General features: G+C 38.7%; 1 protein-coding gene and 1 non-coding gene across 2 annotated transcripts; both read right to left on the bottom strand.

The window, feature by feature from the left end:
• Positions 1-444: 444 nt before the first annotated feature.
• LOC140230581 (neuromedin-B receptor-like) lies at positions 445-1,587 on the bottom strand. Its single transcript, XM_072310723.1, has one exon. The coding sequence runs from the start codon at positions 1,585-1,587 to the stop codon at positions 445-447; it is 1,143 nt and encodes a 380-aa protein (XP_072166824.1).
• A 10,445-nt stretch (positions 1,588-12,032) lies between these two features.
• Positions 12,033-12,105, bottom strand: Trnas-gga (transfer RNA serine (anticodon GGA)). Its single transcript has one exon. It is a non-coding gene; the product is annotated as a tRNA-Ser (tRNA).
• Positions 12,106-20,711: the final 8,606 nt, after the last annotated feature.

Raw genomic sequence — 20,711 nt, 5'->3', positions numbered from 1 at the left:
CACATCATTGTTCGTTGCGACTCCGTGCGCACTCAAGCTAGTGACGGAACCGTTCCACACTGAGCAGTTATCCAGTGTGTAGTGCTGAACATGGACAGAGACGTGGATGTTGGTTCCACGACAGAGATCCGTGATCAAGAGATAAATAAAACAATAGCAATGTATTAACAGCACAATTCCCTAGGTCTGTGGACCATTTGCCTTTGCGATGAACCACGTATTATCAGCCCCTTTGTTTTTTTTACTTTTCTCTCTCTTCCTATCTCTCTATTGCTTTCTCCACATATTCGTACTTCAAAAATATCACTCCGTATGCCAGCAATTGCATCTTCGTCTGTCTGTCTGCCGGTCTTTTTCCACACACGCACACGCACACACACACACACACACACACACACACACACACACACTGTTTCAGGGGTCCTCCCAAATTGGCCACCTGATCTAGTTCAGCTGCGACAGGTGGCTGTTACTTCGAGGGAGTTCGGTCACGCTGGTAGGCGAGCGCGAGTACGATGTGTTCCGCAGTGACATCATGGTCCAGGAGCGTGCCGAGGTTAGCTGGCGCTTGGCGGCGGTGGGGCTGCAGCTGGAGCAGGTAAACAGACTTCGCAGGTGGAGACGGTAATTGGAGCTCATCACGAAGAGGATGATGGGATTGAGACACGAGCCAAGAATGGGCAACAAATAGTGCATGTCGAAGAGACAGTACATGGCCGGTTTGCCGAACACAGCGGGGTCGAAACCGAACTCGAACCACAGCACGAAGAGATAAAATGGCAGCCAACAGATGGCGAAACAGACGGCAGCGATGAGGATGATCATGGCCAGGCGAGTGCGGGATCGCATCCGCTTCTCGTTTCCTCCCTGTCGGACCCGCGACTCGAGCTTGAACGAGCCGTGCAGGAGGGCAACGGCGGTGAGCGTGTAGAAAACCGATATCACCACGAGTGGTATTAGGTAGAGTCCCACGAACAGAATCACGTAGTACACCTTGGTTTGTACACTCTGGTAGGGCAATCCGCATCCTCCGTGCTTTGTTGTCGAGAAAGCAACGGCAGGTATGGCAAAGACGGTGGACAGCACCCATATCCCAGCTGCTAGGCCTATAGTCCTGCGGGTGGAGTTACTCTGGCGCTGCTGCAGCGGCCGGGCAATGGCGTAAAACCGATCCGTGCTGAGTGCGGTCAGCGTGAAAACAGACACTCCCTGTGATATGAACTGCAATGCGTTCACAAATCTGCACAATCCAAAGTTCCAGTCAAATGACCCCACCAAGTAATTGGCGATGTAGAACGGGACATTGAGCGCGAGATATAAGAAATCGCCGACGGAGAGATTTAGAATGAGGAGGTTAGGTATGTTTCGCATGTCCCGATTTCTGAGCACAATGTAAATAAGTCCACCATTGCCCAACGTGCCGACAATGACCGCACAGATCATAAAGATCGGAGCCGCGAGTGAGAGCGAGGGGTCCTCGGGTGGTATGTAAGTCTCATTCGTGTCATAGCTGTAATTCCCCAACGCCAATTGCGAGTCGGACTCTCCGACACGAGCCATGGTGGGAGCCAAAATGTTGCGGCACATGGCGCTCGGTGGCGTCTTAAGCGAGACGTCGGACAGTGAGGGGGGGGGGGACAAATTGTTGTCTTCAGTAATGATGAGCAGCGGGCGTCGAATCCACGTGCGACGGCGAGAACCAATGCTGATCCGTCTATAAAACGCTTAAATGATCGATATCAAGGCGAACGCGAATCCACGATTCTTATTGGTCTGAGAGATGCATACGTCACATTTCTCGTGAAAGAGAATTTTTGGTCATAAGAGACGCATCTACCAATCAGACATTAGAAAATTTCAACAGCTGGAAACATACCTCTCTCGCCAAGCTGAAAAACAATGTCGACTATTCGCACTTATTATCCTGCACAGTATAATCGAGTAGGAAAGGGAGACTCGTTGAAAAAGAAAGGTTTATCATCCACGGTTTAACGACTCGAACACGATGCTCCTTTCACAAAGTTTGCCACACAATGTAAGACCTGATCGCTCGTTTGTTCGCGTGTTTCCTCGCTTGCTATCCGATTCAGATTGTGTCGAGATATGAACATAGTCAGATTTCAGTGTTCTCGTCGAAATATGACAGTAATCAAAAAAGCACATGTGGCAGTTTATTGAGAATTTACTGCGCAGAATTACCATTAAACGTATGATAACTTGTATGTATATCGGGTCATTAAGCAAAATTGGATATTATACGTCAAATACATTCTATCAATTTGCTCACAAACCAAGAATTCCTGGAGACCTTTGATTATTAATTGGTGGAGAAATCTCCCTCCTATAAGCCGATGCGCCTGTGAGGTTAATCAGAATTGGCGTCCTAAATTTGATTTCTTATGAAGTGATTGTCTTGTATTGGCACTTTGTGACGTACATGTTATTCCCTCACTCTTTCCCACTTGTGAAATCTTAATCTCGAATGTCTCTTTTAAGGCACTACCCCTTGTACCATCAATATTACTTTTCCTCGTATGCGAAAGTTCGTCTTCCGGAGTATCGGTCAGGGAAGAAAAACGGGGAAAAAAAGTTATCTGTCCCTGTTCTGTCACATCAAATTCTGTCTTCCACTGTCTTTGTTACGTGCCCGATGATCGCAGGTGAACTCTTAGTGAAAGAAACATTAACGAAGAGTTGTTTTTGCTTATCAACACATTCTCCGAAATTCGTAGATACTGTTTGATGAATCCTCGCTGTTCGCCGTTAAGCTACGAGGAAAAGCACGCAAATACACACACACGCCACTACTCGCAAATTGACACCTCCTAATGACCACAGATGCTCGCTTGTCGTGCAATCACGATGAGTTTCGCAGCACTTGATTGCCCCAGTTCATCGTGGTCAAGCTTTTACGCCAAGGTTGATACGCGGTGACGGTTTTTCATGTCAACCATAGCTTCGGGCCATATGTCTGCAAGAGAAAAGAAAAGAAACAACAAGAGGCATGACAACAAAGAAACGACTGATAACCCATAAAATCTCTTCATTTCATTTCATTTTATTTTATTTCATTTTAACAAGTATTAAACATTTTCTGAACCACAGTACTTGATGATTAAAAAATCGAGTATGAATTGTAAACAGTATTTTCTTCGATAAGATATCTTATTTTGTTTAAGTATTTTATGCGGTTAGTCAAAACACTTTCCGTGCTTTGTAGTCCAACATATTCTAAATTTAAAAATCCAAAGCGGCAACTGAGATGAGAGCAAAGACCACTACTATGAATGGGGAAAGTACTTTTATTTTCACATGGTGCACGGAAGACATATTACTCCATATTCCAAAATTTATTCCAACACAAACTCTTTTATGCCTAGGGGAAAAGAACAATGAAGAATTCACAAAAGATAAGATTACATTGTGAAAAAAATAATAAAAAAAAACTAGATGATTTGATTGCAACTGATTGACAAATTGCCATACATCGACGGAAATAAGCACTGAAATGATCAGTGTTTTAGTAGTAGCTGTGATATAAAAAAAAAAAATCATGGGCGTACACACTAAAAACTAGCGGTACAATTGGGGTAGGCGTTTCCGCCTGCGTACCCGTATCGGGCTTGTGAGCAAGTAAGTTCGTCTAGGGGTACTCGTCGGTACGCGAACGGGTAGGCATCCTTGAGGGTAGGTGTTCCTACTTGTCAGTACAGTGAATAGTCTTGACACAAAGACCAATTATGCATGTACATGTTACATTACATCTTGGTAGTGGATACAACGGTTATGTCAAAGTACACATTTTGCATAATTATTTCGGTATACCTAAAACTTGCAAGTACCGTGTTTTAAGACAAAGTGTCAATACACCTGCAATCTTGGAAATGTTTTTTTCGGGGGCTTTACGGTTGTTAAAATCACGTTCTGATAACGAGAATACCTACCGCCAAACTAGTTGACCAATAATTTAAAAGAAGGAAATCAATTCCTGCGATTATCAAAAACCAGCGTTATTTTCTAAATGATATACTCAATTAATTAATGTAATTAGTTAAAAAATTGCTAAAAATGTTTACAAAATAATCTTTTATGATATATTCACTTAAAAATTTACGTATGATTATTTTAGTTATTCTTTTTTTCCTCATCTGTACAACTCGCTAGATTGGCCACTCATTCAAATATCTGGAGCGGCGACGACTTGTCGCCGAGCGGTAGGTTTTCACGCAGGATGATCGCGTTGCATACAGCTTACACGTAACCGAATGTAACCGAGCAACAAAATGTGCTGATCATCAAGCTAACTAGCGAGATTAAACATTTATTATCGCGCTTCAGCTGGTACAAAACGTGCAACTGCAAGGATCTTCAATTCAAGCACGCAGTCGACAGAAGACCATTACCTGATGCATGCACAACTTCGACACTGGACAAGACGTGTTGACCACTTCTCGTAATTGTCACGGTGAGTGAGTGCATGATCATGACGGATCACAACGGACTTACCAAGAGTCTGTCTGAGGATCTAAAGACATTGTTAGCTAGAATGTTCTTTGTATATATAGTGTCTAGACCACTAACAGTTCTACGGCATGTTTGTCGAAATGTTGTCTACAGTCCCAACAATTACATTACAGTCAAACTATACAGTACAGTGGTCATTGGTGGTGCTGTGTTACTGTTAACTTCCTACACGTAACTGCGACCAGCTGCCCCATATGCATAGCGTACACACTGCACTGTACTGAATAGTAGTGCTAACTACGACCAGCCCCAACGCGAGAATAAATGTGTACCGTACAAGGAGCGCCCAGGGGTTAGGGTTGTGCAGTGTCAGTAGAGCTCTAGTGTATGTCACTGTATGTGATGGTGCGCAAGTTATACCAAGCAAGATATACAATTAAAACATGGGCACCAAAACATATGTTCCATGTGCGTGTCAAAAAATACTCATGAATTGCAGCATCCTGTCTCCCAACAGGAGGCTTTTTAAAATTTATTCTTCCAATCGCTGGTTTGAGTGGAAGGGGAGCATCTTGAAAGGCAGCAATGGTTTGTGCTGTTACTGGGCTGCTTTAGATGGTAAGGTTTGACAGTTGCATCCCTCTACAGAAAGAGTTCCTTGTAACCCTCATAAAATTGTGTTTCGATAGCCCAGTGTGTGACATCCAACATAGACCACAGACTACAGGATACCTTTGGTTTACGCGTCATACACATACAACGCGTGGCCGTTTGAATTTAATTTACCATTGAAAGGGCGGATGCAGAGGGGGGTGCACCAGGCGCCTGCTCCCTCTTTATTAGATTGAACCAAAACAAAGAAATAATAAGTTAAATATGGGGGGGGGAGCGTGCATCTCCCGTTTGATTTTGTAAAGACCCCTCCCCTTTACGGAATTCCTGTACCCACCCCTGATTTAATCAAGTGAACCACACTGAATCAAGTGAATTGCACTGTCTTAACAAGTTAGTCTATTGATCACCTTATCTTATCATTTTCCCATGGCCGATTGAGTTCAAACTTTTATAATAGGGTCTGTAGATTCTATTGTAATCGGAATTAATAAGCCGGATGGACACAAGGCAGACCAAGACTAAGTGATGTCTAGTCAACTACATAGACTGGTAGATCTCTAATACAATGTATTAATAGTCTAACTTGTAAGATATACAGAGTCTGATGACTGGATGATATATTTGTAATTGAAATATAAATCCAAATGCTGACTGTGCCAAGAATGTAAAGATCTTCCATTCAATGAAATTTCATTCTGCGTATGCATTGATAGGCCTTCATTCCCATGGATACAGTCAACACAATTGTAACATTGCATGTAAAAGGGAATATAAGTTCATTGACTTAAAAGCTGATACTGTCCTAAAAATCAGAGAGTGTACTCATAATGTCTCCCCATCCCTAGCCCAACCAGACGTCATGTGAAGCATGCCTGTTGTGACTTCTGTACAGTGACAGGGCTGTGTATACTTACCAATATTCACTGTAGTTTTAGATGTTCTTTTTATGGATTTATGATGGCCTTTTTGAGAAGACAGTGTAGAACATCCCAGTCTAGCTGTGTTGCTACTGCTATTTAGATTATGTCATCAATACTCGAGACACTTGGGAGTTTACCCATTCCAGTAAAATTTATGAACCTATTGTTGATGTCACTTGCAATATTCATCAGTGTATTCCTACCTTCACAAACTTTTATTCTTATTGGAAGCAGGTGTGACCCAAACATTCTCCCTTTCTGAATTTACAAGGCAATAAATACTTACCACGGTACAAGAAACTGATGTAAGACCTAAACCTCACATTAGTGCTACTATTTACACATTTCTTTTTTTGTTGTTATTGTTATTTAGACAAGCAGCTCCTAGTGCAGCTGTTCCACTACCAAGCTATGAATTACTTCATGTCACTTGTGAATGGATGTGACAAAGGAGAGGAATGCATCTCTTCTAACCATCTGGAAGTCAGTGGAGAGCAAAGATTATTCAAGAACTCTTCAAGGACGTTATCAAGCATACTTGGTAATGGTACATGTAAGTCTTTTAATGACACATATAAGTACTGTAGTTAAAAACGGGAAAGAACCATGCAGAGCACAATACTACATGATGTACACGTAGTTACATGACTTCAGCCCTGGGTCATACTATCATTTGATAAATTGTGACTTGTAACACCAGAAGATGCATGTCCATTTTTGGGTAGGCCTACTACTGATTGTGTGGCAGTGACATGATGACCCCATGACTGCTGGATGTAGCATCAGTGAACAAGTGGCAAGATACGTGGTATGTGTGGTCCATGACAGGCTGTGAATTACTGTTATTCTTACAAAACCTTTGCAGAAAGAATGACTTTGCAAGTATAGTAAACAATGATTTTCCTATTACAGTGCAATCCGGTTATAACGAAGTAAAAATTTGGGCTGCAATCTCATCCACTCTTTGTATATTGTTTCTTTGTTCGGTTATAACGAAATTCCGATATAAAGAAAGAAAACTGCCGGTCCCGAGGACTTCGTTATTAACGGGAGTCCACTGTATATGTAGGATGTATATGACATGATGGTAATTCCTATGAATTATCAATCAGATAAAGTGACCAATTCCTTTATCTCAAATAAGGTAAACTGTCCCCCTTTTTCCTGTTTTCTTTTTTTTTTCTGTCCATACACATTGTAGATTCACACTTAGGTTCTCTTCACCCTTACAATACTCTGAAGCTGGAAGGACTCTCATCAAAAGGGCACCCATCATGGAAGACCCTGGCTGTAATACCACAGGTTTGTGTAAAGTGAAATATGATTTGAAAGGGAATGAGTCCATATTTGATTGGATATTTTGTCACAAAATAAGAAGAGCTTTTGGTACATTCCAAATGTTTTGTGGAAAGTAAATGTTTATAGAGTTGTAAGTTAATTATTTGCCCCCCCCCCCAAAAAAAAAAAAGAAGAAGAAAGGTTGATAGATATTATTGAAGCAAATTTGATAAGTTTTGCAATTATGCTGCTTCTTCTTTTTTTTCACATCAACCTCAAATAATATAAAAGGTGATGGTTACTTTGAGCATAGATAATACATGTAGTAATATTTTCAATGTCAACCGGGGTTTGAAACTAACTGATAATATAATGTTTTTGAATGTTGCACTTTTGATGGCACTAGATAAAATGTGAAGAAAAGTTTGTTTGTTGTTATTAACAAATTTGTTGTAAATTCATTTCTCACTATTTGCCCAGGAACCTGCAGGACCAAATCCAAATCCATTTCACCTCCTGAATGTCGACGTCGAGGTAATGACGTTGTTTTGAGGAACTGTGCATACTTTCATGTTCTCCGGTACATCCCAGGCCTGAATCGCAAAACGCGTCTGCCAAGGATTTCATTGCCACCTATATTCAGAACATGGGTGATGTCATCGCTTAGTGCAACCACTCGCCAGCCTGTTGGAGGAAAGGGAGCCATGACGTCGTAGCAGTACGTAGTGAACGACGTGCACTGAAAATCAAAATGGGCGATATCATCCCAGATGTGACAAACGGACTGTAGCAATCTGGAACCACTCTTGTACAAGAAAGGTGGCTGTGTCACAAAATCAGAAAGTCGCTATTAGTAATATGTGGGATTCCTTTTGCACCAGATGGCCTTCTCGTGGAGGTGGAAGGAACAGTTCTCTGCACCTGCACCAACATTTCTGCAGGGATTGCTTCAACTTTGGCTGTGTCGTGCACATTTGGGCTGGAATAGCCCAACACGAAGAGCGCACCAATATTTCATCCAAACCTCTCTCACAAGATTAGGATATTCCAAGTAATTACCATTCAAGGTACAAAGATTGATCAACTTAAATATCCCATATATTCAGGTCAATTCTGGAAATTGCTTTGAATATTTCCAGTATCTCGTTCTTAAGATAGGAAAGTTGATTAATGTTATATCCCAATAAATTCACGGTGGTTTTACTTCTTCTGGCCCATTGATAGGACAGAAACCTTTTACCTCAGCTGAATTTAGGCAACAAATTCTCATTTAGAGCTTTAATGTCTCATGTGTGTTAACTTGAAGTTATAAGAATATCCTTAAATACGGTTCTTGTTTTGCTGCTTACAGTGATTGTACGTCTCTGGCCACTTAACACTGTAAGGTTAAAATGTGATTTCCATCATAGTTACGAGCAAGGAAATCTTTTAATATGTTGCTTGAATTCATTGCAAATCATAGTTTGCCTTGCCCGTTTGAGGTACTCATGTACATATGCACCAGATGCTGTATCAATTGAAAATTTTGACAATTATGTGTTTGTAGTGTACATATTCTTTGCAGGCAGAGCCTACTAACTTGATACAGGAATATTGGCAACTGAAGCAGTTCACTAAAAATGATACTAATCCTGAGTGCTTACCATACAAAATTATAGGTTGACTGCAGTGTATGTGTTACAGCCAAAGGAGAGACAAGAATTTCTAAAGGTTCAGATGTTAATGGAAAATTGAATCACTCTTGAGGTTTTTACATTGCTAGTAACAGGGTGAGGATTTGGTTACTTTGGGTTCTACACCTGCCCTCTCTTTACTTATATTGAAGTTAGATCTCCAAGCTCACACAAAAGCAAAACACAAACTTCCACATAGCTTCTATGTACAATAGGATCTTACATGTTTCCCAGTAATCTACATCAAATACACGAGCATGAGCTTTACTTTCATGAATATTCCTGTAATTGCCACTGCTGTTTCTAAATCTATATTTTCTTATTCAGAATGAATATGAAGTGCAACCAACCTTCCTTTAGTTGACCTTGCGTGGATCTAGCGATATTCAGCTACATTGTAAGTTATTCATTTCCCTGAGAGCATTCATTACATTTCAGCAGTGTGTTATAGTATGTTCGAACAGATTGATATACATAGTACCTGCCATGTGCAAGACATGAGTAGACAATTGAATGGTTTGCATGACATGGCTGCACACTAACCCATCTTTTTTTTTTTACTGGCCATACCCATCTGTTTGACCAGTAGGTAACCCAGTTTGTCCATTTTTACTGGTCCATTCCTGAAAAATTACTGGTCCAACAGTGATTGAGTCCTGGACTGTTTTACCAGTGCCAGTGGGCGGTGTTGTGCATAGTGAGATTACCTCAACAGATGGGAGTACTATAAGGAGATTGCCATTAGATTTAGCCTGATGGTCAAAACTAATTTATGTGATCCTCGTCCAAAAGTTACTCTTCAGTGGTGAACTGATAGAGAAGACCATGTTAACCCATTGAGGACATTTTGAGTTTGATACAACACGCATTTTCCATAGACATTTGCCTCAGTATACTCGGGACTTTTCAGTGGGTTCACACATCTTCCTTTTTTTGTGGGGGGGGGGGGGGGGGTCATGACTTCTCTCCAGTTGGATATAAAGCTGTATTTATGCAGCGTGCAAAACAAGCACTCACTACATGGATTTGATGCATTATGATATGACCAGTGTGCTTTTACATGATAAAGATAATCTCTTTCACTAAATGCACAAGTGTATGAAATTGTGTTCTATAGGAAGAAATATCGTACTTTGAAATATAATTGATGGTGCAAACAGTGCGATAATAATACATGTACATGCAGTATGTCTACTACCACCATCCAATTCATATCTATGGCCTACCCATTTGTCAATGGTGCATAATCTGTTTACTTTTTCAGAGATACAAATGTGTTTCTTGTGTGAAGAGCAAAGGGTATCACTTTGGTTGAATCAAAACTCACTGTACATTTTGTTATAATGCATCAAGTTGAACATAGTTTTCTTCGTGACAGAGTAAGAGGAATTTTGATGAGCAAAGGTAGACATTTACAGTGTATTGACAGTAGGTATCTGTTACTGCGAAGAAGTGGATATACACATGGGACATAAAATCGGTTCATGTGCATTGTGAAAGCAAAGAACTTTCTTCAATCCCCAAATACCTGCTTTCTTAGACTATAAGTCTCTCTCTTAGCTATTATCCAATTAAAATTAGTTCAAGGAAAGTAAACACTCAACACATTTGTGACATTTGTGACATTTGTGACATTTGTCATTTTACTATTTTGCCACTTATGTGAAACTGTCGTCACTCATCCAGACGTAACATAGACCTATTGGGAGAAGCATCATGCATTATGGTGGATACATATCACTTACCATAGCAACATTTCTAGTTTTATTCCATATCTCTTGAAATTCAAAGGTAAAGGATTAAAGGCCATTTCAAAATTCAAAAACAAAACCCTTCTTAATTCAGAGCAATTCTGATAAACTTATTTCATTTTGCCATTTTGATGCCAAATTTCTTTCCATATTTACCTATTAGTGCTACAGTGTTTTTCTGTCACAGATTTACCTGTGATTTGAAGATCATTAACAGCTGTTTTTATAAGTTCAGTAACTGAAGTGATTTACCAACAAATTAAATCAAGTGATATTTCGTTTAATATGATAATGTAGGATGTTCAATGTGTGGACAAGTGAAAGATGTTCTTCAAGCCAACTTTATGATTGATGAGAAATTATGAAAATGTGAATTTAGAGCATGTATGGATTTCATGGCTGTGCAATCTTAGTATTTGAGTGTATATTATGACATATTTTTTTTGGTTGTGCAATTCTATGTATTCCTGTAGGCACCTACACTGTTGTACATTGTGCCAAAGATAAACAGTCTCAACTACATGTACTGCATAAGCTGTTCATCTTTGCGTACATATATATTTTTGTGAATGAGAAGGTCACAGGTATTGTCACAAGATTTTGTTTTCGTAAATTGACACTGAGACCCTCTTAAATGCACTAAATATTATACCCCAGTATAGCGCTTGGTGAGAATTTTGCTTGTCAAATTTGCAAACCAAAAATGATTCACAAAAATGGCAACATATTGGTACAGTGCACTACTACATCATGTACATGTATTATTTTTTTTCATGCAACAACCTTATTCGTATGTATAGTCCTCTGTGTTTGTAGTGCAATATCAAGACGTGGATTCTTTTGCTTTGTTATAGTTTCCAGGAAATAAAGCGTGTAATTTGTATATATCAAGGAAAAACACCTTAGCATGTCTTATACATACAGTTGTATGCTGTAAACTTACTCTCATAGATTGCATTGCCTGTGTTTGTGTGCGTGTTTGTGTGCGTGTTTGTGTACCTGTTTGTGTGTGTGTGTCATATTGTTTACTTAGACAGTCACATACACACGAAAAAAGGAGTGCAAATATGTACCGGTAAGGGTACAGACGCTTGTCGCTATACAAGGAACCCTAGAGGTACTCATCTGTACCCTATGCAGGGGTACTCATCTGTACCCCATACAGGGGTACACAATCTGTACCCTAGAGGTACATATAAGTACCCAAGGCAGGGGTACTTATATGTACCCCTGTATGGGGTACATATAAGTACCGCTAGGGTTCCTTGTATAGCGACAAGCATTTGTACCTCTAGGGGTACATATTTGCTCTCCTATTTTTTAGTGTGTACATACTCGAGCAGGATTCGAACCTACGACCTCCTGATCTCCGGACAGGCGTCATTTCCACTAGACCACCGAGCTTCCGCCCGACAGCAAGTGTTGGTTCTAATCGACGGAAGAATTTCATGAATTTGAATAATTACGCAGTACCCGCTGCACTATAAGGATTAGAACCAACACTTGCTGTCGGTGTCTTGGTGTCCGTGTCTGTGTCTGTGTCTGTGTGTGAACGCGTGTATATTCAAAACCACACTTCACAAACCCACATAACCACCACTTTCTTTTAGTAAAAGCTTATTCTTTTTTATTCATCCTTTTTCTACCTGTTTACCTACCCACGCGAAAGTTTGCATAGAAACCCTATTGCAATGCCAAAATGTCATCAGTAGACAGTAGTATTTGTACTTTGATAGTGAGTAGGACGTGCCTAATAATAATAATAAAAATAATAATGTCTTATTTACCCAGGGTAGCCTCTTCAGTGTTGCCACTGCTCTACCAGAGGGCCCTGCTATTATTATTACCCTAGCGTTGCCAGGTACCCATTTATACACCTGGGTCAAGAGGGACACAGTGGGTAAAAACATCTTGTCCAAGGACGTAAGCACTGGGCGGGATTCGAACTCGGGTCCTCCGAGCGGGAGTCGGGAGTCTTGTCACAATGAGTGCGGCAAGTGTCAGTCCCATCGGATGACCCCGTTTCAGTGGATGATATAATTTCAGATCCACCCATAAGGCGGAGTCAGAGAATTTGAAGGGGAAATCAGCTTTCTAGAAGTTGGATTTTTCATCTTTTGTTTTCTTGGAACATGAATATTAGATTTGAAGAGTTGTTTTATTACTGTATCATTTTTAAAAGCTTAGAATCTTTCCCTTCAAGTAACTTGAAGTGAAAGAATTTTGCTGGGCGACTTTCTTTTGGCTCGGTTTATCAAGGGCGCACAGAATACGAGGAGAGAGAAAGAGTACGCGTGTAAGAGAAAATAACAGACAGACATACAGACAAAAAGAAATGTTTGTTTTCTTGATTAAAAAATGATCACCACAGGAGGTACACAATTCTTCTCGTAGGTTCATAAAAAAAGAAAAACGTTTCCAATCACTTATTTCAGATTGCTTATGCGATTCATTTTTGTGAATGAAATCAGATAGAACCTTGTTATGCCAAATAACAACCCTGGAGCCATCGGGCGAAAGCGAATTATGAAAGGAAGGAGACCCCGCTGAACTTTCAGCTGCAGGCCGCACGCACAATAATGCAATATGCAGGTGGAATTAGTATCAATAATATTCCGGATGGGCTTTATCAGTCCTGTCCTTTACCATGTTCACTGTACATGTAATCTGAAATGCAAACAATAATATGAAGTTGCCTATTATCATCGAAGTACAGTGTGCTTTTGTTATAACGAAATCCTCAAGACCGGCAGATCGATCTTCTTCTTTTTTCCTTTTCCTCCTCCTCCTCTTCCTTCTTCTTCTTCTTCTTCTTCTTCTTCTTCTTCTTCTTCTTCTTCTTCTTCTTCTTCATCATCATCATCTTTTTTTTTTCCTCTTCGTTTTCTTTGTTTTCGCGAATTAAACAAATGCTAGTGAGGTAGATTTGGAATTATTATAGACGCTCTCATGCTAGAAATCGAGTGTTTAATATCTATATAAATTATAATGAGCACAACTTGGTACGGGACATGGATCAAATTCATGTCCATTTCTTTGAATAATGTTTGGTTTGGGGAAAATGAAGGGACCCAGTAAAAAAACAGTCTGTGGATCGATCAAACAAAAAAGTTCATACGAACTGGAATAACGGGATTTAAAAAAAAAAAGAAACGGTGGATTAAGAAAGAAAAAGAACAAAACAATGGTTAAATGGCAGTTTTAATAAACAATATGGCCATTAAACAGGAAGAACACAGCCTACGAGAGACGATTTGAGGCTATAGCAGTGAGAAATGAGGGTTCATCATCTTTACTCCCTGCGTGCATCATAGGCGGCTACCAGCACATCTTTGTAGCGCATTATCAAGTGATGTACATCCGTTCTCATTCGTAGTCATCCGTTCATTCGGTTTGCGATAGTTGTCAGGGCGAGGAACCCTCACAGCGGTTCAACTCTTGTTGTAGACGTATCAACTCTAAGGAACCTAATGCTCTGCTGTCGCTAGATGGCGTTATTCACGTCAATTGTCTGTGATATTTGACAACCGTAGCACAGGAAACATTCACGACATTGGATTTTTCTTTAATCATTAGTTATCATCATTCATGCACGTCATCATCATCATGTTTAGGGTTAAAGTTTGACAACAATCCATATGTCTATATCGTTATATGAGCCGTTGTCATACACTTGACTTTGGATACCTCGGACTATAATATCAAACTTACCTTGTGATTAAAATTTGTTGTATTTCATTATCTTGGAAGTGTAAGTGCGAGAGGCACTTGCCAGGTATTTTTGTCTGGCTTATTTCCATTTAATTTTTAAATTGTTTATGAGAAACATTTATATGTTTGATTTCATTTCAGTCGGGTTTGCAATATTTTAGACAGAATGATGCTAGAAGGCATAATGATTGCGCTTAATTTCCATTTTTTATTTATCAGTCTCCCCAACAAAAAGAGGCATCTATCACATATGTATCAGTTCTTAATTAAAAAATTATTACCGTAGTTGTCACGAGAACGGACCAACTACAACTAATCTACGTCAATACAATTTTATGTCAACCCATTCAGATATAAAATATATGTCTGTTTACTGTCTCACACCAGGTTGGTAAAACAATAACAAAAACAAAACAAACCATAACGCCTGACGGAATATATACCCTTGCTAGTTTTTATAATCATAATACTTCCATAGCTTTTTCTTACAAGTATTCTCAATCCATACTTGATAGATTTATCTTCCATTCCTCACACTCTGCAACTTAGTGCAGTCCACAAAAATATAACATAAAACTTACATTGCATCCTTAGTCTTTCATTAGTGCACCATGCAGATGTGTTGTTGCTGTTTTATCTGAATTTACATGCATCCAAGACTATCCTTGTTCTCTCCACAAATAACAAGAGTCTTTTTCTAGGCCTCTCATCACTAGAGTTGAATACTTTATGCAATTATTAAAAGTTAAAAGACGAATTCCACTCAACGTTCTATAGTTGAGTTTAATGAATAGAGCACGATAGGGGAAAAGTGATATCTTCATAGTATAAAACATCATATGATTTTATTTCATATTTTCATCTATTTTATTTTTGTAATGGTGAAATTATCATCGAAACAGGATATAAAACAATGTATGTTTTACTTATGTTTTCAACATAAGTAGAAAAAAATACGTTTTTGTAAAATAATGATATCACAATCACGTATACTAACTAACGTCCGGTTGAGATTTGTTTGTAAAGCAAACACAGATTTACAAAAGTCTTCCTTAGCCCTGTTTAAAACAATGATTCAAACTCCATGATCGGACAATCCCTGCTGGAAAGAACACAGTGTCCCAGTGTGAGAAACACAGTGTGAAATCTCTTCACACTGTTAAATTCGAGCGTTTTATTAAACAGTGTGAACACAATACACAATGTGAGTCATAGATTCACAGTGTGAAACAAATCATTACTATGTGAACACTGTGAAAACCACACCACAGTGTGAAATCATCTTCACACTTAAATTCGAGCGTTTTCTCATAGTCGACAATGTAAACACAATGTGAACACAATGCGGGACACTGTGTTCTTTCCAGTAGGGATGATGGCGCTCTGTTTTAGTTTCTGTACGTGACCTTTTGCGTTGGAGGTTATACACAGGAAAAATGCTATGTTAGATGAATGGTTTTGCGATGTACGAAATGACAATGGTATGAAAGACGCAATATGAATTATTCTAGGAAGCTATAGTAGCGGTATATGAAAGAACTTAATGATAGTCAAAATCTAGAGAGGAAAATAAAATAGTATATATGTTACATTCAAAGGAGGGAGGAGAATATATATATCGTATCTAAAATTGAATTGCTTAATCTGTGTTTCGGTCATTTCAGTATTCTTCCAAATTTTTTTCTACGCGTGCAGGATGGTGGATTATGTCGGCACTGCGCGTTTACTTTGAAGTGTCAGTTAACTTGTCTTTGGCCATGAACCTTTACTACCTACAATCAAACGCCCTTTTCTTCTTCAGTATCTGTAAGAAGATTTCATTTCCTTCATTTGTTCTAAGTCACTCACGTATTTGACTTTCTTCTGGAACAGCCTTTAAGCAATTGCCCACAAATATATGGCGGAGATATGTCTTCTGACGTTTTTATTATCAGCGTTTGTTTATTTGTTAGTTCGGTTCTTTGTGATTGTAATTCAGCGGTGAGAAATTTGTTCTACATCTTTCCTACTATGTGTCCTGTTACATTGTACAGTGGCGATGGGTCTTGGAGCATTTGCTCTAAGTGAAACTTGAGAAGGTCAAACATTTTCGTCCCTAATCTATAAAGCCGATTTAGAATATGCAGTTGTTTTCTTCATCCTACACCATGCAGGTCTGGACCTTGAATAGCATGCTGTGTCGTAGCTAGTGTTCGGAAGTTTTCAAAGGGGGGGGGGGGTGCATAGAGATCAAATAGATTTAAAGCAATCTCTGACGGCATACTTCAACATAATACATTTTACCTCAAGGACCGTCGCCATAATCATCATGGGAGCCAAAAATAGATGAATCATTGGTAGATTAATATCCGTTTTCTCTCAGTGGATTATTTTCTTTTCTTTTCTTTTTTAACCATTATGAGCTTAACACATTATCTTGGTTTAATGGCTCAACATTACGTCTTTTTTCTGGTGTATATCTTACATAAATATATACACACATTATGGATCATTGGATGAACAAAGAGCTCCCTACAAAGGACATGTCGATTGTGGAATATGAGAGATCAAACACAATATCTTTGTACGTAATTCACAAGAGTGGCAAAGTCCTCTAGATACTTTAAGATTGAAGATTCAAGAGTGAAGACTCTATTGTGTTATAGAAAATAGAAATTCGCCTTCTATTGGCAAAACCTGCACACACACACACACACACACACACACACACACACACACACACACACACACACACACACATTCATACAAACACCATCACTCAGCAGAATACAAACATACGTCATAAAGAATAATTCTGCAGCAGTCAGCAAAAACAACTTTAACCAACAAAATGCCCCCGAATAGAGAGTTTTCGTTTACGAAGTATGTCTGAAGAAGAGAATCTCAGCTTTACTAACGAGATTATAGATAATCAAAAATTCAATACATGTACTTCGCACAGGGAGGAAAAAAAGATTGTGATTGTATTGTGCATTTGGACATTTCAATACTGAAGTGCAAAGAAAAGAAAAATGACATGGGATACGTGGCAAACACTACAAAGAAATTTTCAATTACTCATAAAACTTTGCTTAGTCATTTAATTTACCATTATTACAAATAACCAAGTCAATTTTGTGCCACCCGTTTAGTATAAGAATAAGAATATGATGGCTTTAGGTTGCTTGGAAAGTTTTCAGCCTTTCAGAGATAATAAAAGAAGGAAGGCGGTTTTGGTGTTGCTTAGTCCCGAAAGACTGCTTTGCTGTTCAAGTGGAGATGCTTGGCCATAGAATGTTTTTGAAAAATACCGTTAAAGGCAAATTCCCCCGCCTACTCCTGCGTTCCGCCATGCATCTAAATGTAGTATTAAGCTCGCACGGGTAAATTGTTTAAGCTCTGTATGCGTATGACTGTTATGCGAAGGAAATAGTGGTTTTCTTTGGTTACATATGCCAACACATGAGAGGTTTGAAAGATTTCAAGAGTGATGAAATATTTCTTGATATTTCGGTTATCTTATCGAGTCCAGCACGTTCATTCCATGAAATATTTCATGTAATTGTCTCCCCGTTCGCGTTCGCCTCAAACATTTTAGCGAGGAGCATTCTTCTACGCAGACAAAATAATAATAATAATCACTCCGCCCTACCTCCTTGCCTCTCCCTCGCTTAGCCTTCTACTCCCCCCCCCCCCCCACCTCCTCTGCAAAACAGTCTCTGTAGAATGATTCTGAAATGATTGACTAGTACTGCATAGGCATCTCGATGAAAGATTTCATAACAGAGAGAAAACAAACAAACAAACAAACAATCACACACACACACAACAACTCATGTTACACGAACTATTAAAACACTGTGTCGGGAATCTTTTTACTCCCACAGCATTCATGGTCAGACATGTGTTTGTTTGTTTGTTTGTTTGTTTGTTTTTCTTGTCAAAACATGACTCCCGTGTGGCTTTGAATGACGATAAGTCAAAGAAAACAACACTGAAACGAGTAAAATGCATTCAACAATTACTGTACTAAACACTAAACACTAAACACCAATAAACACATCGAATAATATTATTTGGTTAAAAGTTTACTTGTGTAAGTTTTTAGTAGCAACAGTAGCACTTCAAATCTTTGCAATAATGATTAAATTTATACATGTAAGGCTATAAGCAGTCATAATCTTATCATTCCTCTTTTCCAAAGACAATCACTGAGGATAATGACCAGTCATCTATGAATTACTATTTCCATTAGTCAATTTGAACTGGATGTTCTTTACCGTAGGCAAAAGTACAGCCATGCGCAAGGACTTTTCATTAACTGATTTAATTCATTTAGAATGCAAAACGTTCGGGTTTTTTTTTCAGTGACTATAATACCACTGAAAATAACGCAGTACAAATACATATGGTAAGGAGTTATATACAACATTTTCATATATTTTTGAAAACTGGTTTATCCAGCATATCCATTAGTGGTCAACCTTCATCATAGAATTATGTTAATTACACAATGATTTCATTCATGTCAATGAAGAATCAAACTAGGATTAAAATAATTTAAAACTCTGTTCTTTTGTAGGCCTTTTATGAATTGGTCCCTTAAAATTTTGCGTGTCAGATAGCCTCTTCTTCTTTTAATTTGTGTGTTTACACAATAGTTTCTGTTTCGCCATACTTGGAAAACGACATGTGTCCCGTCTCCGTCTACCTTACAAACTCGCCATTTTAAATTTTAAAGTCATGTACTATGTCACTCCAACTACATCGCTCCAGTAAATCAATTCAACCAAGATAAGATTCTATCCGGCAGCGATCAAAGGCTATAAGCAATTTTAGCGTGCGACAAACCCTAAAGCTTTTAAGACACTACGCAGCACGCGCCGTCGATTCTGCGAGCTTCCACTCTAATATCGTAAATGCAATACCTTGCTTCCTAATACAAGCTAACTATTTATATTAGTAGGGAAGGCTTTTTTCATGGCATTTTGGTTGCTTTCAGATTATACAGACATTTACTTCGGTTGCTATTGTTGGACATTTTTCACGCTGCTTCTCATGATTTGACATTTGCATGTCAGTGAACTTTCCTTTCTTGTATTTTCCTTGAAGAAAATTGCAAATTTCGCTTACAGAGAAAGTGGGTGTATCTTTACTGTTTTGTTTTGCTTTAGGTTTGTGTTTTTTTTTTCTTTTTATCTGTCTATATAGTTGCAGAAAACAAAAACAAAGAAGAAAGACACTCGTGATAAACCAGACTACCAAGTTGATCCTTTGTCAAGAAGACTAAAAGAAATTATGGTTTCTTTGGTCGTTAAATTTTCGATAAGATTCAAGTTTCACTGCTAATAATCACATGATAGGCAAGGAGCACGCCCTCTTTGACTCATATAACGGTGCATGACGATTACACTTAAAGGAGTCCTCCGGATGATATTCAGATTTCTACATTTGAACAACAATAGATTAGTTATACTGAGTACAGAGTTTCAGAATTTACGATAATTGGGATGAAGAATAAGAATATTTTCGAAATTTATAACAAATTGCAGTGAACAAGGATGATGACATGGCAGAGTCAACATAAGAATGCATGAGTTGAGGCTCAAGGAAGCAGAACAAAAGAAGAAGACATGCATAGATTATACACAGGTGAACTTGCAAGCAAGTGTTATTGTAATGGCATTACAATGCTACATTTCTAAAATATGCGAGCCTCCTAGGTATGTCATCATCCTTGTTCAGTGTAATTTGTTTAAGGTTTTTCAAAATATTATTATCTTCGCTCCAGAATCACAATAAATTCCACAAATCTATACATGGAGCTACACAATGTGGTATTATGAAAATCGTCTGTAATGCCCCTGTAAGTCTTGGTGAAATGTGACATAAACACTACCATGAACATTGATAAGAGAGTGAGGGAGAGAGATGGACACAGGCCTTTTTTTTTCTTTGTGCATTAACTTATTTTCTATTGACATTCTGTACCTGAAGGGCCCACATTCTACAAGCTCTGTCTTTTTAGAAGTGGGTCCCTCCATTTTGCGAAGTGCGCTTGTAATTTCATTTTCATCACTACAGTTTTCATGACAACATGTAATTACTATAATTCCACAATATCATTTCATACTCTTCTCAGTTCACTTCGTTTTGCTTATGTAACCTTAGTATAATTTCTTTAATGTTATCAAAGAAAGTGAAATGTCTATGTTCTTTTCGAAAAAAATGAAATAGAATTTGATTGAATCGAATTGAGGGGGCATAGAGAAAGAGAGAGATATAGAGGGAGAGAGAGAGAGAGAGAGAGAGAGAGAGAC

This window comes from Diadema setosum, chromosome 7 (assembly GCF_964275005.1).
Source record: "Diadema setosum chromosome 7, eeDiaSeto1, whole genome shotgun sequence".
Classification (NCBI taxonomy): domain Eukaryota; kingdom Metazoa; phylum Echinodermata; class Echinoidea; order Diadematoida; family Diadematidae; genus Diadema; species Diadema setosum.
The sequence above is the reverse complement of the archived record's forward strand: the minus strand, read 5'-3'. Positions and strand labels throughout refer to the sequence as shown.